Source organism: Pongo abelii, chromosome 18 (assembly GCF_028885655.2).
Source record: "Pongo abelii isolate AG06213 chromosome 18, NHGRI_mPonAbe1-v2.0_pri, whole genome shotgun sequence".
Classification (NCBI taxonomy): Eukaryota; Metazoa; Chordata; class Mammalia; order Primates; family Hominidae; genus Pongo; species Pongo abelii.
Genome location: NC_072003.2, coordinates 46,538,732 through 46,563,557, shown reverse-complemented (window position 1 = coordinate 46,563,557; position 24,826 = coordinate 46,538,732). Strand labels below are relative to the sequence as shown.

At 38.0% G+C, this 24,826-nt stretch overlaps 1 protein-coding gene across 1 annotated transcript in view; it reads left to right on the top strand.

Moving 5' to 3' along the window:
• Positions 1-24,826, top strand: part of ITFG1 (integrin alpha FG-GAP repeat containing 1) — a 300,856-nt gene that overhangs the window by 89,004 nt on the left and 187,026 nt on the right. Inside the window, 1 exon segment of the mRNA NM_001132452.2 lies at positions 5,992-6,073. Within this exon segment, the coding sequence (NP_001125924.1) occupies positions 5,992-6,073 (82 nt within the window).

Below are 24,826 nucleotides of genomic sequence, written 5' to 3'. Positions count from 1 at the left end.
TCAGAATTTTTCAGCCTTACACGTCACCATTTTGAGCCAGATAATTCTTTCTGTGAAGAACTGTCTTGTTCATTGTCAGTTGTTCAGCAGTGTCCCTGACCTCTTCTCACTAGTTCATAGTAACCACCTCCCAGTTGTGACAATCAAAAATGTCTTCAGACATTGCCAGATGTTCTCAGGGGACTAAAATTGCCTCAGTTGAGAACCACTGCTTTACATAAATAAAGATAGGGGCATGCAGTTGTCATTACATACTGCTTCATGGTCAGTTTTTAGCTTTATAAATATGGCAGTTTTAACATTAAATATTAAACATGAAAGCCAAAGCATTGGTAGTCATCCATGAAAGGCTACTTGCTACCACATGACACATTTGGTTGGAATTCAAGTAGAAAATGGCAGAAAGTCTCCTTGTCAACAGGTGTGGGTTAACTGCTTCAGTGGTTTTGGTAGTTGTGGTAGCAGTAGTAACAGCATTACTACTAGTGTTCCTACTACTATTACTAACATTAAATGCATGCTGTGTGCTAGGCACTATACTGAGCATTTTATATGGATTATCTCCTTAATCCTCACAAAATCCTTGTAAAAATACATTTTTTAATAAGTCAAGGAATGCTTAGAGAAGGACTAACTTATTCCTGCCTCATGACTAGCAAACAGTGGAACTGAGAGTTGAGCTAAGAAATCTGTTTCTAAACCTTCTACCCTTAAGTCATTGAAATTAGTACACAATAATTCCAAAAACCAACTCAGAAAAGAAAAGGTAAAGAGATGACTGCAACAGAGCCCCTAGTGAGTTCTTTGAATTTTGGATTGCAGGGAAACAGGACAGATTGGTAAGAACATCACAGTAAAAAATGCTGCAGTCAAAGGATCCAAAATTGCAGCTAACTAGGAATAATTTCTAGTGTTCCATAGCACTGCAGTTGACAGGATGACTGCGGTTAACAATAATATATAGTTTCAAATAGCTAAAATTGACACAGGATTTTTTCAGTGCCACTTCACCAGCTAGAGACCTCTACCACTGGTGGGGCCTCTGCTCAAGTTTCACTTACAACCACTGGGCTGGCTCTGCCCTCTCGACCCGGCAGGCTGTGTTTGGCTCGTGCTACCAGTCCTAATCTCACACCCACTGTGGGCAAGCCAGGCACTGCGTGATGAGGGGTGTATAAGCAAGCGAGTGCAGGGCAGCTGCTCCAGGCACCAACTCCATGCAAGGCTGAGGCTCAACCAGGCATACTACAAGCAGCTTCTGACTTAGGCACCAGAGTTTGGACAACGGGAGCACAGTGGCACCTAAAAACTTGGAGACACCAGCAACTGCAGGGCCCTAAAGGGGGTGTTACAGTGGACAACCAGAGATTTAGCAAGGTGGAGAAGAGTTTTATTAAGCAACAGAATAGCTCTCAGTGGACAGGGGACCTGAAGTGGGCAGCCCCTACCTGAAAGCAGGGAATCACCACGTGTGGCTGAGTCTGGGGTTTTTATGGGCTCAGAATGAGGGAGTGCATGTGGATTGGTCCATGGCTGTCTGGGAAAAGCACCATTTTATTGTCTAAGAGGCATCGAGGAAGTTCTCACTCTGGTCGGGGACTTTACCCGGAACTGGCTGCTTGGTTTCAGGCTTTAGTTTTTCTTCGGTTTGAAGGTCGGGTTTCACCAGGGACCCATCCCTATCTGCCTAGGAATTTGTCTGCCTCCTGCCGCTATTAGAAGGAGGATATTAAGGCCAGGCGCGGTAGCTAACGCCTGTAATCCCAGCACTGTGGGAGGCCAAGGCGGGCGGATCACGAGGTCAGGAGATTAAGACCATCCTGGCTAACACGGTGAAACCCCGTCCCTACTAAAAACACAAAAAAATTAGCTGGGAGTGGTGGCAAGTGTGTGTAGTCCCAGCTACTCAGGAGGCTGAAGCAGGAGAATGGCGTGAACCGGGAAGTGGAGTTGCAGTGAGCCAAGATCGCACCACTGCGCTCCAGCCTGGGCGACACAGCAAGACTCCATCTCAAAAAAAAAAAAAAAAAGAAGGAGGATATTGAATATTCTGAATAGGAAGAAATGATAAATGTTTGAGATGATGGATATGCTAAAAACCCTGATCCAATCACTATACATTACAAGTATCACAACATCACTGTGTGCCCCATGAGTATGTATAATTATTATTTATCAGTTTTTAAAAAATTGTACAGTGTTAAAAAAAGTAGTATTGTTTGTTTCATAGCAAAATTACTCTCATACTAAAGAACATAATTATACAAATAGGTGGAGATTCCAATCCAAAAGTAAAAAAGAGAGTCAGACCGTGGAGTAAATGAGTACCAAATGGCATCCTGTGAAAAAAGTACTTGCAGATCATAAGCACGGGACTGCTATTATGACAGTACCATATAGGTGCCTGATACATTGCATTTTGCAGAACACTGTTATCTTTCATTCCATTTGACCTCTCCAGAACCCTGCAAGTAGACAGTACATTTAATCCCTTCTAACAACTGAAGAACTGAAGCCTAGAACAGTGAGTGGCTGTCCCAAAGTGACATAACTTTTCAGTGAAAAAGGACTGGAACTCACCTCACCTTACTCCAATTCTAGTGTTCTTTGCACCAGACTGTTCTCCCAGAATATGTTCAAAATGAAAAACAGTATTGATCATGTTTCTCCTCCCTCATTAATAGCTACCAAGCAGCTTCATCTTTGAAAATGAGTGTCGTTATGCTGCACTTTAAAATGTATTATCTATTGAGATAAAATATATTGATGACGCAGTTTATTAAATCATTTCATTACATATTAAATATGTAAGTAATCTGAATGGAAATGAAGTTATATATGTTTATACTGCTAAGCAAAGAACAAGTGATGATAATAATGGAAAAGTTGTCTAATAAAGTGTTGTCTTTTCCCCCAACTCTGTCACATGTATAATGTGTTCTGCTTACTCTCACTATGGCCAGAATGTATTCTTTTCCTCCAGCAATTGGAAGTGGGCATTGCTCTTGTATTGATGCTCAGTGTGAAAGTGGCATCTTAGAAGACATGGAAGGCTGTTACTTCAATATTTCTTGATGGAGACAAATCATGAGGTTATATCTATATATTTCTAGATATATTTACCAAAATTCATAGACCTTCAGTGGGGTAATTTGTTCACTTCAGTTAGTATATTGAGTTGATATTCAGCTTTATCTCATAGAAGGCTGATACATTTTAAGAGAGATTTTTCCATTCATTCATGAAACATTCTATCCACTCTACACAATGCTGAATGCTGTGATTTTTTTTTTTTTTTTTTGAGATGGAGTCTTGCTCTGTCACCCAGGCTGGAGTACAGTGACTCAGTCTTGGCTCACTTGCTCGCTCCACCTCCCAGGTTCATGTGATTCTCCTGCCTCAGCCTCCCTAGTAGCTGGGATTACAGCTGTGCACTACCATACCCAGCTAATTTTTTTTGTATTTTTAGTAGAGATGGGGTTTAATCATCTTAGCCAGGCTGGTCTCGATCTCCTAACCTCAAGTGATCTGCCTGCCTCGGCCTTCCAAAGTGCTGGGATTGCAGGTGTGAGCCACCATGCCCAGACAATGCTGTGATCTTTTTTTTTTTTTTTTTTTTTGAGACGGAGTCTCGCTCTGTCACCCAGGCTGGAGTGCAGTGGTGCGATCTCGGCTTACTGCAAGCTCCGCCTCGTGGGTTCACACCATTCTTCTGCCTCAGCCTCCTGAGTATCTGAGACTACATGATACCCACCAACATGCCCGGCTAATTTTTTGTATTTTTAGTAGAGACGGGGTTTCACTGTGTTAGCCAGGATGGTCTTGATCTCCTGACCTTGTGATCCACCTGCCTTGGCCTCCCAAAGTGCTGGGATTACAGGCGTGAGCCACCACGCCAGGCCAATGCTGTGATCTTTCTAAAATGTAAAAGCACTTGACACTTCAGCTAGGGATTTGGCAATTTTGACACATCTCTAGTGCAATTTCAGGTTCTAGGTAAGACTGGAGGGAAAGCCTAAGGCTTAATACCCTTAATAAATAAGATGTCTATAGAAAATCATTGAAAAATACATCAGATGCTTTAATAATGGGAGGGGAAACATGTTTCTGCACAGGGACAATGGAGTGTTAAAGTGGTTGGAACATTGCTTGTCACATGAAAAATCTTATTTCCTTACTCATGGTCCTCAAGCATTTGGGTTTTGTGCTTTCGTTATAGCAGTGCATTTCTCTGTAAAGATCAACAGTGATTTCTTAAGAAACCAAATTGCAGATTGTGATATTATGAAATACAAATTTGACGTTAGTCCCCATTTCCTAACATAGAACTTCTGAAAGACCTAGAATCTCCAAAGGGATGTCTTTTTGTATGCTAATGAGTTGATTGGTGGATGGCAACCCCAAAATAACTTCAGAATGTGGCTGGTCACCAGAATGACCAAGACATGATTAGAGGATTGGGACTTTTAGCCCTTCCCCACAACCTCCAGGAATGGGGGAGAGTCTGAAGGTTAAAGTAATCACCAATGGCCAGCGGTTTAACCAATCATGCCTACATAATGAAGCCATCATAAAAACCTAAAAGAACTAGGTTCTGAGAGCTTCATGATAGCTGAACAGGTGGAAGTTCCTGGAGGGTGGAGTGCCCAGAGAGGGCATGGAAGCTCTGTGACCCTTCCGTACCTTGCCCTACTCATCTCTTCATCTGTATCCTTTGTAATATCCTCTATAATAACTCAGTAAACATGTTTCCCAGAGTTCTGCAAGCCACTCCAGCTGTGAATCCAAAGAGGGGGTGGTGTGAGTCCCAACTTGAAGCTGGTCGGGCAGAAATACTGGAGGTCCAAACTTCAGACTGGTGTCTAGGGTAATTTGAGGGACTGAGCCCTCAACCTGTGGAATTAGAGGACAGCCAGGTGGTATCCACTGCAGAAATGATTGCTTGTTTATGGTGAGGAGAGGTCCCCCACGTTTAGTCACAGAAGTCTTATGTCTGTTGATTCTTGTGTGAGAGCATAAGGGAGAAAACCAGTGCTCGTTTATTCACTCAGACAGATCTACAGTATCCTTAGAGCAGCAAAGAAGGAAAAACTCATTTTAAAGTATACAGATATCCTTTATACAGTATGTAGGAATCAGAGTCAGTATCTCAAACAGAAAATAGAGAGGTCAGTGATAAGAACTCTGTACAAATCTGAGAGCTCAGAATTTCAAATTCATTGTTTTGATTTCTTTTTCTTGTGTAATAATCTAAAATTATAGAAAGGAAAGGCAATAATTTAAAGAAATGCGTATCCTTTTTGGTAATCAGATGTGTGCTGTTTTTGTTTGGAAAGAGTGAGTGAAACAAAGGATCACTGATAAGCTCTCCTTTTCTGTTTAGCTTAGGCACCTCTGCTTCTCAGTCAGCACGTGGCTGCTGTTGTAATCCTTTGCTTCCCTTCTCATTGATACATAAACTTGAGTTGATGGATTGGTCCTTTAAGGATCAATGAAATTCTCCTCTCATTTCAATATCTTTTCTTAATTGTTCCCAACAGAATCTTCTTCCCTTAAAATCTGCAAAACATGTCTTTGTACTTATACTAATTATGTGTTACCATCAGAAATCCTATTTTTCTGACTTATATTCTATCTCCCAACTGAACTGTAAGCTCTTTGAGGGTAGGAACTAGTTTTATAATTCTTTATATTTCCAAAGCCTTCCACAGTACTTGAAATTATTACTCTCTGAAATTATGGTGATGATTTGGTAAAAGATGCCAGAATCGACAGCAAGGAAAGCATACCAGATTCATATTTTCTTCCTCAACTCACAGGAGTTTCCTTTGCTTCAAAATAAAAGTGAAACAGGAGATTGGAATAATTTTTGTGCAATACAACAAAATACTGAAGTTATTTATTTTCCCCGTTCAGTTAGAATGCTTTGTTTTACACTTAACAAATGAGCAGATTAAGATGGTCTAATTCAAAGTTTTCTTCATTTAACAGGATGGAAACTTCTCTGTCAGTACTATATTGGAAAAACCTCAAAATATGATGGTGGTTGGACAGTCAGCATTTGCAGACTTTGGTAAGATTTGGTAAAAAAAAAAAAAAAAAAAGGCTTTTGCCTTTCCAATTCTCTCCCTCTTTCTGATCTATTTATATTAATTCCCCATAGCAGGAAATAACTCCAGGGTCTTCAGAGCTATTATAGCTTCAAAAGATGCCTATTCCATAATAGTATTGTACGTGACATGTCAATTCCTTAATGAAATAAGGAGAAATTTATGATGTGTTTAAAAAATAGTTTGATACTGTTTGCAGAAGTAATATGCAAAACAAGAAAATCTACTGAGACTTTTTCTAGAGAATACCAGGTATTAGGTATTAATTACCGTAAATTCTTCATGTATATCCAACATATGGAACAAATAGAAGTGAAGGAGTTAATCTGACCTCTTAAAACCAACACTAAAAGGCGTTTTTATTTACAACTTAATTTTAAAGCAGAGTAATGTCTATTATGAATTACCCAAAAGAGGACATATGAATTTCTGTTTTCCATAAGATTCTGCACAATCAAGTTCACATTGGTCAGGAACTTCCAAAGCATATGTGGCTCTTTTTATCATTTGTCAGAGTAATTGTATTAGATGGGAAAGTGGTCTGCCCCACCTAAAAGCTGTTCAGTGCTCGTTCCCATCCCACTGATCCTTCATTATGCCAATAAACCACAGTAGGCTTTCCTCAAAATGTAGATGAGACATCACCATGTTCAGATACCTCAGCTTCCTCATATATAAAATGGGAATGACAGTAATATCCACCTCTAAAGGCTATTATGAATAGCACAATGTAAATAAAGCACAGTAACAGGCTTATAGCAAGAGCACAAGAAGTTAGAGTTTGAGCTGGGTACAGTGGCTCTCGCCTGTAGCCCGAGCTGCTTGGTAGGACTGTTTGAGCTCAGTAGTTTAAGTCCATCCTGGGCAACATAGTGGAACCTCATCTCAAATTGTAGTTTGAGTCTATTCATTGGACTTACCTGTTTTTTGTTCTTGTTGCCTCTGCTGCTCTGTATGCAGCTGACTAAATCAAGTCACTGTTCAGTGTCATATGAATGTATCCTGACACAGCTAAACCCAGAGGTTTGATAATGTCATATCATGGAAATTTTAACATGAATCTCTATGTTGTCCTGTATTTTAGTTATATTGAATATTAACTTTAAGTAAATTTCTGTTGCCTTTACAGTTTTTCATGCCAATAGTCAAGTGATAGAACACTTGACGTTATTTTTTGGAATTTGCTGGCTAATTTGATTAGCTAGATTAATAACAGCTCTATCTGCAAGTGTCTGTTTAGGAAAAAAGTGTATATGTACTATATAATTCTCAGGAAGTACAGAGATCTCTTTGACTCCCTTAAGCCGTGGTTAAAAACTCCAAATTAAAGTTATATCTTTTATGATCATGTGTTTTATATCATAAAATGCCTTACTTTTAACAAAATTATTAGTAGCTTTACTTTGAGGATTTTTTACGATTTTGCTAAACATAAACATTTGCATGTTAGTGTTTTTAAGATGTGCAGATTATAAGATACAGTCAAATTAAGAAACATAACTATTGCTCCCTGTTTTTAATAGCTTTGGGTAGTTCATCAGTAAACTTTTTAAATAGTACACTTTTAATAAATATCACACATTGGCTTTTTAAAAGTTCATGTATTTTTAGTTGAATATTGGCAAAAAAGACTGCTGGGTCCAAAAATATGAATATTAACATATCAAAAATACGCATTTTTCCTGTGAAAAGTGTACATTTGAGTATGTTTGTGAATTGCATCCAGCCCTCCATCTTCCTTTCCACCTACTTCCTTTGAACCCAAACAAGAGAAGTGACTGACAGTCAGGAAGTCAGCATGATTCCAGAAATTTACCATTCAGTTGATAAAGAGTGCACATGCTTAAATAAATGATGTAAGTGACAAGAAGTCTATACCAAAGAGAAGTGTTTAAATGGCTCCCAGCTCACTTGTCCAAAAAAAAAAGAGAAGACTAGAAAGGAACAGAGCCAAAGGGTAATAATGGTTTTGTTAAAGTAGGAAAATAGATTATCTTATTCCCTATTTTCCAAATTTTGTTATGTGGCTAGAATAATATGTTAATTTAATAGCGAAAAAGTAAATTATAGAGAAGTAGTAGTCAACAACGGCAAGAAATAAACCAAAGTATATACTTACTGCCCAGTAAAAAAAGTGTTATTTTTATCATAGAACTTTTGAGTTCTTGTAAAATTGATACTATTTTCTGAGTGGCATGAACGACTCATTTAGAAAAGGTCGTGTATGGCTGGGTGTGGTGGTTTTTACCTGTAGTCTCAGCTGCTTGGGGCTGAGGTAGGAGAATTGCTTGCGCACAGGAGGTCAAGGCTGCAGTGAGCTGTGGTCAAGCCACTGCACTCTAGCCTAGGCAACACAAGTGAGACCTCATCTCTAAAAAAAAATTTTTTTAAAGAATGAAAGAAGAGGTTGTGTAGTTTCACAGGGTCTTTAATACCAAATAAAATGCAAAAGTTAGACCTCTGAAAAAAATTAAACTTCTATTATGCTTTAAATATTGTGCTGAATACTATGTAAGAAAACTGATTTTAAAGGTAACATCCTTTTCTTTAGGAATTTTATAGCCTGCTGCAATGGTTCACACCTGTAATGCCAACACTTTGGGAGGCTGAGGCAGGAGGATCACTTGAGCTCAGGAGTTTGAGACCAGCCTGGGCAACATGATGAAACCTCATCTCTACCAAAAATACAAAAAAATTAGCTGGACATGGTGGCACAAGCCTATGGTCCAGGCTACTCAGGAGACTGATGTGGGAGGATCACTTGAGCCTGGGAGGCAGAGGTTGCAGTGAACAGGGATCGTGCCACTGCACTCCAACCTAGGTGGACAGAGTGAGACCCCCTCTCAAAAAATAAATAAATAAAAAAGAAAGAAAGAAATTTATAGTCCAGTTGGAAAGACAGAATATGAATATGTTAAAAAAAAATACAAGAGTAAAGCAGCAAGTAACTGCCACAATATAAGACAAACCAAACTGCATTTCATTGTTGATTATGAAATTAATGCCATGGAAAAAGTGCTAATAAGTCTTGTGGAAACATAGATTATCCTAAGCTGAGAAAGGGTACAAAAGCCTCATGGAAGTGGTGAGATTTTGTACTGGACTTTGGCTAAAAATATGTGGAGATATAAAAATGGTTTGGTTAGTGACTAGTGAATAAACCACTTTGGGTTGAATCGACAGTTTCTGTAAAAATATAGAAGCATAATAAATGGCCTGGGAACCCATTGGATTACCAAATGAATAACAGATGAACAAATGTTGATTTTATTCTGTAGAAGTGATGGGAAATAGTAGAACAATTTCGAACATCTCTTTGTTAATAATACTTTTTTTTATTAACTTCAGAAAGTAAAGTTGAACAAAATCTTCTGGTCTGGTGGGATATGCATAATGTAATGCTTCTTGAGCATGCAGTAGGAGTTCAGAGGAAGATTATTAGAACCTCTGAGGTGCCTGAGATTTTGATGTTAAAAGAGAGGCAGATTTAAACAGTCTTAAAATGCAGTATTTTCTAAAGGTGGAAACCACTCAGGAGACAGGTCAGGGCATGAGGTGGTGAGAGCCAGAGCTGAACTACATCAGTATGTGGAGGGAATCAGTAAATTCGCTGACTGGTTTGACATAGAGAGAGTAAAAAGTAAAAAATTGATTCTGAATTACCTAAAGAAGGGCGATACTATTCACAAAGATAGGTAAATCAGGAGAGAGAGCTGGATTGGGTACTGAGACACTTTAAAGTTATCACATTGATCGTGCTGTAAAGACAACAAAGCCATCACATTTAGCAGACCTAAGATGAGGGAAAAAGCCAAGGCAGGTGTGAGAGCCCTTTAAGAGGGAAGAGGTCAAGACTGAGATGATGAGCCCTCCAAACAAGAAGGTGTAAAATGGAGATTGACAGAGGGCTAAGGAGGGAGAAAAATGGGTGCTAAAAGGTGGTCAGAAACCATCGGCAGATACTAAAATATAATGCAAAAGAAAACCAAGAAAAGAGCTTTGGATTTTCATTTTAGCAGGGTATTAGTGGCCCAAAAGTTATCATTTGCAGAATTCTTAGAGCAGTCCCTGAGTCATAGAAATTACCCAATAAATACTTGCTGCTACTGGTAAGAGTCAGATGAGGTTCTGGGCCCTGGTCTCATATTTGGAACATCTGCAACCCGTAAATGTCTCTCATAGCTAAGAAATAATCAAGGAAGGTGTATCTTCTAGAAGACATGTTTTCTGTCTTGCCCTACTATATCATCCTTTAAACTGGATTTTAATCTTGAATCTCTTTCTACGTAGGCTCTGCATATCAAATTCTAGAATTCCTATAAATAAGGTGTTATCTCTTATTAAATTATATAGAAAAAAAGTCAATAGAAATTAGAGAAAATGGGTATCAATTTTGTATGTAATATTAGATGTAGTGGAAATCAATAAACCTATAAAACTGAAGGGAAAACAGAAACCTTATACAGAATGTCAGCATTTTTTATAGATTGAATTATTGTAAATGTCATATAAATTTATTTATAAATTATACAGATCTCATGCTAACTGCTGTGTATCACATCTTCAGAAGGAGATCACACTTTCTTCAAGTAAAGGGAGAATACTGGGCATGATGAATTGGGCCTTGGAATTTTCAGTCAGATCTAAAAAATCCTATAAAAAATAAAGGAACTAATGCAAATGGAAACTGTCATTTGTGAAAGTTATAAACATACTAGAAAATCTTGAACAACTTAAAGATAGTGTCATTGATGGTTAACCCCAAATATGATTCAATTGAGTACACCCAGTACCTAGTAATCAATGACATTTAGTAAAGTAAAGGAGAAAGGCAGGGACACCCCACATTAAAGTTGTTTTGTGAAGCCTTATAATATTTGGTAAAGATTCAGATGTTAATTCTAAACCATCATGGAGCTGATTTCAAAGCATTTATAACAATTATGCTCCCTTTGTTTTATGGCTAGGTGTATTCAGTAACCATCTGACAAATTAAAATTGTTTCTTGTTCATGTTTGATCTGGAAAGTAAATCAGATGAGCCGTGTGTGGAAATGTAAATTTTATATTTAGTCTGAATGCTAATTGGTAATTGAATGTTCATATTCTCTCTCACAAAAGAATTTTAAAAATCAAATGCCTTCAAATAAACAGGTGATGATTATATTATAAAAGAAGCTAGAAAGCAGAAAGTTCTGGGTGCTATGCTTTCTGTACTTGGTCTTATGTAAATCATTTAAGATTGGCTTTTGGTCCACAGTCTTACATTAATGGCACACTTGTTTGTTTGTATCTTATAGTTGAAAATTGGCTGCTCTTTTGTTAAGTAGCCCCTTTTTCATTAAAAAGGGACATTGAACACTAGTCAAAAATCAATAAAACAGAAAAATGTTTGAAGTTGCAGATATTCTCTCTTAAGTGTACTAATGTACCATATCACTGTCATTGGCAGTCAGAAATTATCAAGTAAATACAAATATAGAGTACATTAATATGTATAATATGGGCAAATTAGATGTAAGTGCTGCATTATAATACTTTGATATTCTTCGAATTGTATGGTACATAGGGTTCAGTCAAATAGTTCAGTCTGTTTATTCTTTAAAATTGTGGAGCAATTCGTTTTTCTTCCATTTAGTTTCCTGTCTGTTTTATAATGAAATATTTCTATTGTGTACAAGGCGTTGGTTAATGAATTCAAAAAATCGTTTTAGAGTTCCTACTATTTGGACTGGCTGTGTATTATATGCTTGGCATATAGCCAAGCCTCAGGCATACAAAAACCCTGTTCTCATGAAGTTTAAATTCTGTTGAGGGAAGAAAGACAAAAACAATTAAATTAATCAGGAATTATTAGAAAGTGGTAAGAGCTCTGAGGGAATTAAACGAAAGGCTATAATAGGAAATGAGAAGGGCTATTTTAAGTAGCTCGTTGGAGGTTACATCTGATCTGAGACTTGAGTGAAGTTGTAGAAGGTTTTTGGGGAAAATGCTCCATACAGACGGAACACATAAGTGAAGATTCTAAGGCAAAAATAAGCTTGATGTTCAAGGAACAAAAAGAAGGCTGGCACTTGGCCAGGTCTTGTAGTGCTTTGTGGACAAAGGTAACAAGGAGTTTGGATTTTATTCTAAATGTAACTGGAAACTTCAAGGAGACTAGTTAAGAGGGAAAAGCTATGGTGACTTGGACCAGGGAAGCCACCAGGAAATGGATAGAAGTAGTCTTATTTAGGACTTATTGGAGACAAAGTTGACAGGAAATGCTGATGGATTAGATGTTGAGGGGAAGAGAAAAAGAAGATTGATTTCTAGATTTTTGGTTTGAACAAATCAGCGCCATTTGATGAGGTAGGAAAGGAGTAGGAAGAGGAAGTCTGGAGTTCTGTTAATTGATAGTTCTGTTTGAGACATGTTAAGTTTGAGATGTCTATTAGAAGACAAAATGAAATACAAATGGGAGATACAAGCTCTGGAGAGACACAGAGTTGGATATTACCATGTCCTTGTTTAACTGCCATTTAGAAGACAGATAATGGATAAATGAAGGAGCACATGTCCAAAGCATCCTGCCTTTGTTTCTAACATTATAAATGCACCTGTGCTCCAGTCACATTGCCTCCTTGGTGTTCTGCAAATTGTCCCTCCTGAGGCCTTTGCCCTTGCTTATCCCTCTGCGTGATATTCCTCATGACTCACCCCCATACCACCTTCTGGTTTTGCCACATCACCCTCTCCTGGCGGCCTTCCCTGACCACTCTATTTAAAACTGTAAACCCTACCCCCAGCACTTCTGCCCTGCTTTCCTGCTTTATTTTTCTCCATTGCAGACTATTGCTGACACGGTATTCATTCTGCTCATGTGCCCTCACCAGAACTCCATTGGTGTATTTTGTACACCATTATATCTCTCAAGCCTATAGCAGTGCCAGTCACATTATAAATACTAATGAATAATATTAAATGAATTATTTAATTAAATGAAAAATATTCAATTGGATATTAACTATTCAGTATTAACATTGAAAATGTTTAAATATTATAAATGGTTTTTAAGAATTAAGCTCAAGTTTAGGAAATCTTAAGACCTTCAACTATAATCCTAAACCAGAACTTCTGAGATTCGTTCATATGATAAAGATTGACATATCATTACTTTTGCTTATTTTGATTAAAGTTAAGTGATTAAAAATTTTTCTTAATCTAAAATGCATGGGTGCTGATTTCAGTAGGAGACATCCTGGATCCTTATAAGTTGTTAATTCTTAGTCTTCCTATTTACATTTTCTAATTCATGAATTCTGACCAGTAGATAACAACATACATTATCTACAGTATTTACTGTTATTTAGCATTTAAATAGACAACTGTATTTGCACAGCTTCTTAATATCCTTTTGTTTTTTTATAGTGCCAGTTCTGTTTCCATGTATTCGAAGTCATCATAATCAGTTTAAACAGTTCTCCCTCTAACCTGCGGGACCTTTGTCTCCCTCAGCCTGCTCCGCTCCTATCCCATCAAAAAAGGACAATGCTATTAGAAATTTTTGGTAAAACAAATATTTTATGTGCACTTATTGCCACAAAGCACCCAAAGTGGTGAGGTGTTCTTAGAGTACTCTTCTAATATTTGCAATACTCTTTCAAACAAATAATAAACCCAGGTCATTAGTATTTCCTTTTCATTCCATGTCTGTGATGATTGCAGTGCAATAGTTACCACAGCAAAAGTGATTAGTTCCTGAGTTTCTACCTTGTAGCAAAGACTTCTCTGAGGCATCTATCTTGGTGAGTCATGGATGCCAGATGTGATTCTGATAAATATTTTGAATGCTTTTTGATTGGAAATCATAATTTATATAAAAATTATAAAATGGCTGCTTCAGAGTCTTGACTTTATACGTATTCAACATCTAAAGCAGACTAGGCTATATTAGTTTCTTTTAAGGTATACAAATATGAGGAAAAACTAGGACTCTATATCCCTGGAGCCATTTTGTACAGGTTTGCATATAATAAATTCTTACCTTTCTAGGTAAGAGTGTTTTTTTCCTAAATATACCTCTGACATATTGTATTCTCAAGACTGTACTGTGCATTGCATTTAATTTTTTTTTTTTTTTTTTGAGATGGAGTCTTGCTCTGTCACCTAGGCTGGAGTGCGGTGGCATGATCTCAGCTCACTGAAAGCTCCGCCTCCCGGGTTCACGCCATTCTCTTGCCTCAGCCTCCCAGGTCGCTGGGACTACAGGTGCCCGCCACCACGCCCGGCTAATTGTTTTGTATTTTTAGTGGAGACGGGGTTTCACCATGTTAGCCAGGTTGGTCTCGATCTCCTGACCTCGCAGTCCGCCTGCCTTGACCTCCCAAAGTGCTGGGATTACAGGCGTGAGCCACTACGCCCAGCCACATTTAATTTTTTTAATGATGAATGGTATTATGAATGTATACTCAGCCTTTTCAATATTAAATTTAACATACTTAAAAATGCTATGAGATAATGTTGTATTTTACATTATTATATTGCTATTTTGTAATTTAATAGCTGGTATGTTTAATACTTTCTAATATAACCCACAAATTAATTGGAATATTTGTCACTCTAAGCCTACCCTAGTTAATATAATTGATCTATGATAAATGGAGCACCCCATGAAACTGTTCTGTTAACTATGCATAGCTCTTTTTTTTTTTTTTTTTTTGCAACAATACTATGGAAGTGATTATTGCAGATAACTTGGCTATTGTTAGACCTTACAAATACATATACCTAGGAAGGACCAAAAGATGGTGAGATTTATTTCTCTATGATGCATTACGCCTGAGAGGAATTCCCTGCCATGAGTCAGAGTGGCATAGAAGTTCATTATGAGGAGCCTAATGCCACTCCTAGGCAGAAAATATCCTGCCCAATTTTCAAACACGTCTGACTTCCATTTCAACCCCATATTTTCCCCTCTGTAACTCCTCATTTTCACTCTGTGTAAATGCCCCATTCATTAATAAGTCATAGTTGTGCTTCTTGGATGTAGGCATGTACACAGCTTTTCTGTGCTTAACCTTAACCTAATGAAGAGCTGAATAATGAATTGATGTGTTAAATGAATGGTGGATGATGGATGGATAGTGACTGAATGGTTGAAAGTGCCCTTTACTACTTATCACTTATTCACAGCAATCCATTCCCTCCGACTCTCTCACAAAGCAATCCTATTTTCCTATTCTGTTCCCCAGTAGCAAGACAGTTCCCTTTTAGTCCTTGTTACACACAGACAAGTGGACATTCTCTGTATTTAACTTGCCCCTGCCTATCATCACATCACCCTGTGTAACCAATATATGTTGAATTTAATCAAGAGAAAGCTTTCAAGTTTTTGTTAATCAGTGACATTGAAAGGATTTACAAGTTTTGTATATTGCACATGTCTCTTTGCTTCTTTTTCATAATGCTCAAAAATAGTTATTTTTGGCAGAAACTATTTTATAGAAAATATTTTACATTTATCTCAAGTAATCTTTCCAAACCTTTCTGAGGTGAACAATATTATTTAGCCACATTATAGAATGTGGTAATAGGGGTTCAGAGAAGTTAAGAAACTTGACCAAGGGCACATAGCTAGGGAGGGAGTGGCAGAGCTGGGACATGATCTTTGGCTCTGTCTCACAAGCTGTATCCTTAAACACCGTACACTCCTTCTTCATCTGCATTAGTTTAGATTTTAAAATATGTTATCATGTTCAATAATGGTCACCAACAGTGACCTACTAGTATATGCTGTTTGCTTTTAGAACCATGTGTTTTGATAGTGAATCTTCTCCATCTGCTCCCTGTGTTTTTCACATATTATTTTTAGAATTTTTATACTCTTTGACCACTCTCCCAAGTCATCCATCTCCAAAATATGATTATGTATATCTATAATTCTAGAATATATAATGTTTATGGATTCCAGAAAAAAACCCAAGCAATAGTGATTTTGATATAAAATTTATTAAAAATTGATTTCTGTTCAAATAAAACAAGCTTTCAGAATATAAATTTTTGTAGGTTTTCGTAAATTTTTAGTTAACATGTAATAATTATACATATTTGTGGGATACAATGTGATGTTTCAATACATGTATACATTGTGTAATGATCAAATCAGAGTAATTAGCAAATCTATCACCTCAAACATCGTTTCTTTGTGGTGAGAACATTAAAAATAATCTCTTTTAGCTATTATGAAATAGACAATACATCACAGTTACTTGTAGTCACCCTACTGTGCAATAGAACACCAGAAAGTATTCTGCCAGTCTTAACTGTAGCTTTGTGCCCTTTGACTAAGCTCTCTCCATATCCTCTCCCCAGCCTCTGATAATCACTATTCTCTCTACTTCTATGAGATCTACTTTTTTTAGATTCCACATATGAGTGAATTCATATGGTATTTATTTTCTGTGTCTAGCTTATATTTCACTTGACAGAATGACCTCCAGGTTCATCCATGTTGTCGTAAATGACAGGACTACATTCCTTTTCATGTCTGAACAATATATCATTGTATATAGATACCAAATTTTTTTAATCCATTCATACATTTGATGGATTCAGGTTGTTTCCTTATCTTGGCTATTGTGAATAGTGCTATAATAAACATAGGGATATAGATATCTCTTAAAATACTGATTTCATTTCTTTTAGCTATATACCCAGTAGTAGGATTGCTGAATCATATGATAGTTCTATTCGTAATTTTTTTTTAGGAAACTCCATACTGTTTTACATAATGGCTGTACTAATTTACATTCCCACCAACAATATGTCAGGGTTCCCTGTTCTCCACTTCTTCACCAACACTTGCTATCGTTTTTCATAATAGCCATTCTAACTAGAGTGAGGTGATATCTCGTTGTCATTTTGATTTGCATTTTCTGATGATTCATGATGTTGAGCATTTTTTCATATACTTATTGGCCATTTCTGTGTTGCATTTAGAGAAATGTCCATTCAGGTCTTTTGCCCATTTTTAATCAGAATTTTTTTTGATATTGAATTCTTTGGGTTCCTCATGAATTCTTATATTAACACTCTGTCAGGTGTATAGGTTGCAAATATCTTTTTCCATTTTTTAGGTTGTCTCATCACTCTTACTTGTCTCCTTTGATGTGCAGAAGCTTTTTAGTTTGCTGTAATCTCATTTGCCTACTTTTGCTTTTGTTGCCTGTGCTTTTGAGGTCTTATCTAAAAAAATCCTTGACAAGACCAATGTCATGAAGTATTTCCCCATGTATTTTCTGAGTAGTTTCAGAGTTCTGAGTCTTACCTTTAAGGCTTTAACCTATTTTGAGTTGATTTTTTTTAAATATGATGAGAAATGGGCGTTGACTTTCATTCTTCTGCATGTAGAAATCCAGTTTTCCCAACACCATTTATTGAAGAGACTGTCCTTTCCCCAGTGTGTGTTCTTGGTACCTTTGTCAAAGATCAGTTGGCTGTAGATGCATGGATTTATATCTGTATTCATATTCTGTTCTATTGGTCTATGTTTCTGTTTTTATGCCAGTATCATGCTGTATTGATTACCATAGCTTTGTAGTATGTTTTAAAGTGAGGTATTACGGTGCCCCCAGCTTTGTTCTTTTTGCTTAAGATTGCTTTGGCTGTTCAAAGTCTGTTGTGGTTCCACACAAACTTTAGGATTTTTTTCTCTACTATTGTCAAGAATGTCATTGGTATTTTGATAGGGATTACAGTGAATCTGTAGATTGCTTTGGGTAGTGTGGTCATTTTAACCATATACCTTTGCTTATATTTATGAATTCTTGCGATTCATGAACACAGGGTATCTTTTCATTATTTGTATCTGATTCAATTTCTTTCAACAATTTTCTAGTTTTGTTATAAAGATCTTTCACCTGCTTAGGTTTAATCTCAGTATCTTATTTTTTTGTAACTATTGTAAGTGGGATTTTTTTCTTGATTTCTTTTTCAGATAGTTTATTATTATGTATAGAAAAGCTACTGATTTTTGCATGTTGATTTGTATCCTGCACCTTTACTGAATTCATTTATTAATTCTAAAAGGTTTTTTTTTGGTGGAGTCTAGGGTTATATAAGATAATGTCATCTGCAAACAAGAACTGTTTGACTGCCTTCTTTCCAATTTGAATATCTTTTAATGTCTGTCTTTCACATAATTGCTCTGGCTAAAATTTCCAAAATTTTTTTAATAGAAGTGGTGAAACTGAGCATCCTTCTCTTCTTCCATATCTTAGGGGAAAAGCTTTCTTTCAACTTTTTCCTTTTCAATTGATGTTAGCTATAGGTTTGTCATATATGGTTTTTATAGTGATGAGATACATACCTGCTATACCTAATTTCTTGAGAGGTTTTTATCACAAAGGGATACTGAATTCTGTCAAATGACTTTTCTTCATCTATTATTGTCAGTCTCATTTATTGATTTGTGTATATTGAACCATTTTTATGCCTCTGGGATGAATACCACTTGATCGTGGTGATTCTTTTTTTTTTAATTTTTTTTTTGTTATACTTTAAGTTCTAGGGTACATGTGCACAATGTGCAGGTTTGTTACATATGTATACATGTGCCATCTTGGTGTGCTGCACCCATTAACTCATCATTTACATTAGGTGTATCTACTAATGCTATCCCTCCCCCATCACCCTACCCAACAAAAGGCCCCGGTGTGTGATATTCCCCTTCCTGTGTCCAAGTGTTCTCATTGTTCAATTCCCACCTATGAGTGAGAACATGCGGTGTTTGGTTTTAAGTCCTTGCAATAGTTTGCTGAGAATGATGGTTTCCAGCTTCATCCATGTCCCTACAAAGGACATGAACTCATCATTTTTTATGGCTGCATAGCATTCCATGGTGTATATGTGCCACATTTTCTTAATCCAGTCTGTCATTGTTGGACATTTCGGTTGGTTCCAAGTCTTTGCTATTGTGAATAGTGTCGCAATAAACATACGTGTGCATGTGTCTTTATAGCAGCATGATTTATATTCCTTTGGGTATATACCCAGTAATGGGATGGCTGGGTCAAATGGTATTTCTAGTTCTAGATCCCTGAGGAATCGCCACACCGACTTCCACAATGGTTGAACTAGTTTACAGTCCCACCAACAGTGTAAAAGTGTTCCTATTTCTCCACATCCTCTCCAGCACCTGTTGTTTCCTGACTTTTTAATGATCGCCATTCTAACTGGTGTGAGATGGTATCTCATTGTGGTTTTGATTTGCATTTCTCTGATGGCCAGTGATGATGAGCATTTTTTCATGTGTCTTTTAGCTGCATAAATGTCTTCTTTTGAGAAGTGTCTGTTCATATCCTTTGCCCACTTTTGGATGGGGTTGTTTGTTTTTTTCTTGTAAATTTGTTTGAGTTCATTGTAGATTCTGGATATTAGCCCTTTGTCAGATGAGTAGATTGCAAAAATTTTCTCCCATTTTATAGGTTTCCTGTTCACTCTCATGGCAGTTTCTTTTGCTGTGCAGAACCTCTTTAGTTTAATTAGATCCCATTTGTCAATTTTGGCTTTTGTTGCCATTGCTTTTGGTATTTGGGACATGAAGTCCTTGCCCATGCCTGTGTCCTGAATGGTATTGCCTAGGTTTTTTCTAGGGTTTTTATGGTTTTAGGTCTAACATTTAAGTCTTTAATCCATCTTGAATTAATTTTTGTATAAGGTGTAAGGAAGGGATCCAGTTTCAGCTTTCTACATATGGCTAGCCAGTTTTCCCAGCATTATTTGTTAAATACAGAATCCTTTCCCCATTTCTTTTTTGTCAGGTTTATCAAATATCAGATAGTTGTAGATGTGTGGTATTATTTCTGAGGGGTCTGTTTTGTTCCATTGGTCTATATCTCTGTTTTGGTACCAGTACCATGCTGTTTTGGTTACTGTAGCCTTGTAGTATAGTTTGAAGTCAGGTAGCGTGATGCCTCCACCTTTCTTCTTTTGGCTTAGGATTAACTTGGCAAAGTGGGCTCTTTTTTGGTTCCATATGAACTTTAAAGTAGTTTTTTCCAATTCTGTGAAGAAAGTCATTGGTAGCTTGATGGGGATGGCATTGAATCTATAAATTACCCTGGGGAGAATGGCCATTTTCACGATATTGATTCTTCCTATCCATGAGCATGGAATGTTCTTCCATTTGTTCGTGTCCTCTTTTATTTCATTGAGCAGTGGTTTGTAGTTCTCCTTGAAGAGGTCCTTCACATCCCTTGTAAGTTGGATTCCTAGGTATTTTATTCTCTTTGAAGCCATTGTGAATGGGAGTTCACTCATGATTTGGCTGTTTGTCTGTTATTGGTGTATAAGAATGCTTGTGATTTTTGCACATTGATTTTGTATCATGAGACTTTGCTGAAGTTGCTTATCAGCTTAAGGAGATTTTAGGTTGAGATGATGGGGTTTTCTAGATATACAATCATGTCATCTGCAAACAGGGACAATTTGACTTCCTCTTTTCCTAATTGAATACCCTTTATTTCTTTCTCCTGCCTGATTGACCTGGCCAGAACTTCCAACACTATGTTGAATATTAGTGGTGACAGAGGGCATCCCTGTCTTGTACCAGTTTTCAAAGGGGAATGCTTCCAGTTTTTGTCCATTCAGTATGATATTGGCTGTGATTTTGTCATACATAGCTCTTATTATTTTGAGATACATCCCATCAATACCTAGTTTATTGAGAGTTTTTAGCATGAAGGGTTGTTGTATTTTGTCAAAGGCCTTTTCTGCATCTATTGAGATAATCATGTGGGTTTTGTCTTTGGTTCTGTTTATATGCTGGGTTACGTTTATTGATTTTCATATGTTGAACCAGCCTTCCATCCCAGGCATGAAGCCCGCTTGATCATGGTGGATAAGCTTTTTGATGTGCTGCTGGATTTGGTTTCCCAGTATTTTATTGAGGATTTTTGCATCAATGCTCATCAGGGATATTGGTCTAAAATTCTCTTTTTTTTGTTGTCTTTGGTATCAGGATGATGCTGGCCTCATAAAATGATTTAGGGAGGATTCCCTCTTTTTCTATTGATTGGAATAGTTTCAGAAGGAATAGTACCAGCTCCTCCTTGTACCTCAGGTAGAATTCGGCTGTGAATCCATCTGGTCCTGGACTGTTATTGGTTGGTAAGCTATGAATTATTGCCTCAATTTCAGAGCCTGTTATTGGTCTATTCAGAGAATCAACTTCTTCCTGGTTTAGTCTTGGGAGGGTGTATGTGTCGAGGAATTTATCCATTTCTACTAGATTTTCTTGTTTATTTGCATAGAGGTGTTTGTAGTATTCTCTGATGGTAGTTTGTATTTCTGTGGGATCGGTGGTGATATCCCCTTTATCATTTTTTATTGTGTCTGTTTGATTCTTCTCTCTTTTCTTCTTTATTAGTCTTGCTAGCAGTCTACCAATTTTGTTGATCTTTTCAAAAAACTAGCTCCCAGATTCATTGATTTTTTTGAAGGGTTTTTTTGTCTCTATCTTCTTCAGTTCTGCTCTGATCTTAGTTATTTCTTGCCTTCTACTAGCTTTTGAATGTGTTTGCTCTTCCTTCTCTAGTTCTTTTAAATGTGATGTTAATTGTGAATTTTAGATCTTTCCTGCTTTCTCTTGTGGGCATTTAGTGCTATAAATTTCCCTCTACACACTGCTTTGAATGTGTCCCAGAGATTCTGGTATGGTGTGTCTTTGTTCTCATTGGTTTCAAAGAACATCTTTATTTCTGCCTTCATTTCGTGATTTACCTACCTAGTAGTCATTCAGGAGCAGGTTGTTCAGTTTCCATGTAGTTGAGTGGTTTTGAGTGAATTTCTTAATCCTGAGTTCTAGTTTGATTGCACTGTGGTCTGAGAGACAGTTTGTTATGATTTCTGTTCTTTTACATTTGCTGAGGAGTGCTTTACTTCCAACTATGTGGTCAATTTTGGAATAGGTGTGGTGTGGTGCTGAGAAGAATGTATATTCTGTTGATTTGGGGTGGAGAGTTCTGTAGATGTCTGTTAGGTCTGCTTGGTCCAGAGCTGAATTCCATTCCTGGATATCCTTGTTAACTTTGTGTCTCATTGATCTGTCTGACATTGACAATGGGGTGTTAAAGTCTCCCATTATTATTGTGTGGGAGTCTAAGTCTCTGTGTAGATCCCTAAGGACTTGCTTTATGAGTCTGGGTGCTCCTGTATTGGGTGCATATATATTTAGGATAGTTAGCTCTTCTTGTTGAATTGATCCCTTTACCATTATGTAATGGCCTTCTTTGTCTCTTTTGATCTTTGTTGGTTTAAAGTCTGTTTTATCAGAGACTAGGATTGCAACCCCTGCCTTTTTTTGTTTTCCATTTGCTTGGTAGATCTTCCTCCATCCCTTTATTTTGAGCCTATTTGTGTCTCTGCACGTGAGATGGGTTTCCTGAATACAGCACACTGATGGGTCTGACTCTTTACCCAATTGGCCAGTCTGTGTCTTTTAATTGGAGCATTTAGCCCATTTACATTTAATGTAAATATTGTTATATGCGAATTTGATCCTGTCATTATCATGTTAGCTGGTTATTTTGCTCGTTAGTTGATGCAGTTTCTTCCTAGCATCAGTGGTCTTTACAACTGGGCATGTTTTTGCAGTGACTGGTACCGGTTGTTCCTTTCCATGTTTATTGCTTCCTTCAGGAGCTCTTTTAGGGCAGGCCTGGTGGTGACAAAATCTCTCAGCATTTGCTTGTCTGTGAAGGATTTTATTTCTCCTTCATTTATGAAGCTTAGTTTGGCTGGATATGAAGTTCTGGGTTAAAAATTATTTTCTCTAAGAATGTTGAATATTGGCCCCCACTCTCTTCTGGCTTGTAGAGTTTCTGCTGAGAGATCAGCTGTTAGTCTGATGGGCTTCCCTTTGTGGGTAACCCAACCTTTTCATCTGGCTGCCCTTAACATTTTTTCCTTCATTTCAGCTTTGGTGAATCTGACAATTATGTGTCTTGGAGTTTCTCTTCTCAAGGAGTATCTTTGTGGTGTTCTCTGTATTTCCTGAATTTGAATGTTGGCCTGCCTTGCTAGGTTGGGGAAGTTCTCCTGGATAATATCCTGCAGAGTGTTTTCCAACCTGGTTCCATTCTCCCTATCACTTTCAGGTACACCAATCAGACGTAGATTTGGTCTTTTCCCATAGTCCCATATTTCTTGGAGGCTTTGTTCGTTTCTTTTTATTCTTTTTTCTCTAAACGTCTCTTCTCACTTCATTTCATTCATTTGATCTTCCATCACTGATACCTTTTCTTCTAGTTGATTGAATAGGCTACTGAAGCTTGTGCATTTGTCACATAGTTCTCCTGCCATGGTTTTCAGCTCCATCAGGTCCTTTAAGGACTTCTCTGCATTGGTTATTCTAGTTAGCCATTCGTCTAATCTTTTTTCAAGGTTTTTAACTTCTTTGCGATGGGTTCAAACTTCCTCCTTTAGCTCAGAGAAGTTTGATCATCTGAAGCCTTCTTCTCTCAACTCATCAAAGTCATTCTCCATCCAGCTTTGTTCCATTGCTGGTGAGGAGCTGCATTCCTTTGGAGGAGGAGAGGCACTCTGATTTTTAGAATTTTCAGTTTTTCTGTTCTGTTGTTTCCCCATCTTTGTGGTTTTATCTACCTTTTGTCTTTGATGATGGTGACGTACAGATGGAGTTTTGGTGTGGATGTCCTTTCTGTTTGTTAGTTTTCCCTTTAACAGTCAGGACCCTCAGCTGCAGGTCTGTTGGAGTTTGTTGGAGGTCCACTCCAGACCCTGTTTGCCTGGGTATCAGCAGTGGAGGCTGCAGAACAGCGAATATTGCTGAACAGCAAATGTTGCTGTCTGATCGTTCATCTGGAGGTTTCGTCTCAGAGGGGTACCCGGCCGTGTGAGGTGTCAGTCTGCCCCTACTTTGGGGTGCCTCCCAGATAGGCTACTTGGGGTTCAGGGACCCACTTGAGGAGGAAGTCTGTCTGTTCTCAGATCTCAAACTCTGTCCTGAGAGAACCACTACTCTCTTCAAAGCTGTCAGACAGGAACAGTTAAGTCTGCAGAGGTTTCTGCTGCCTTTTGTTCGGCTATGCCCTGCCTACAGAGGTGGAGTCTACAGAGGCAGGCAGGCCTCCTTGAGCTGTGGTGGGCTCCACCCATTTCAAGCTTTGCGGCCGCTTTGTTTACTTACTCAATCCTCAGCAATGGCGAGCGCCCCTCCCGCAGCCCTGCTGCTGCCTTGCAGTTCGATCTCAGACTGCTATGCTAGCAATAAGCGAGGCTCCATGGGCGTGGGACCCTCCCAGCCAGGCACAGGATATAATCTCCTGGTGTGCCGTTTGCTAAGACCATTGGAAAAGTGCGGTATTAGGGTGGGAGTGGCCCGATTTTCCAGGTGCCGTCTGTCACAGCTTTGCTTGGCTATGAAGGGGAATTCCCTGACCCCTTGCACTTCCCGGGTGAGGCAATGCCTCGCCCTGCTTCGGCTCACGCTCAGTGCACTGCACCCACTCTCTTGCACCCACTGTCCGACAAGCCCCAGTGAGATGAACTCGGTACCTCAGTTGGAAATGCAGAAATCACCCGTCTTCTGTGTTGCTCACGCTGGGAGCTGTAGGCTGCAGCTGTTCCTATTCCGCCATCTTGGAACCGCCCCAATCGTGGTGAATCTTTAATGTGTTGTTGAATTTGGTTTGCCAGTGTTTTGTTGAGGAATTT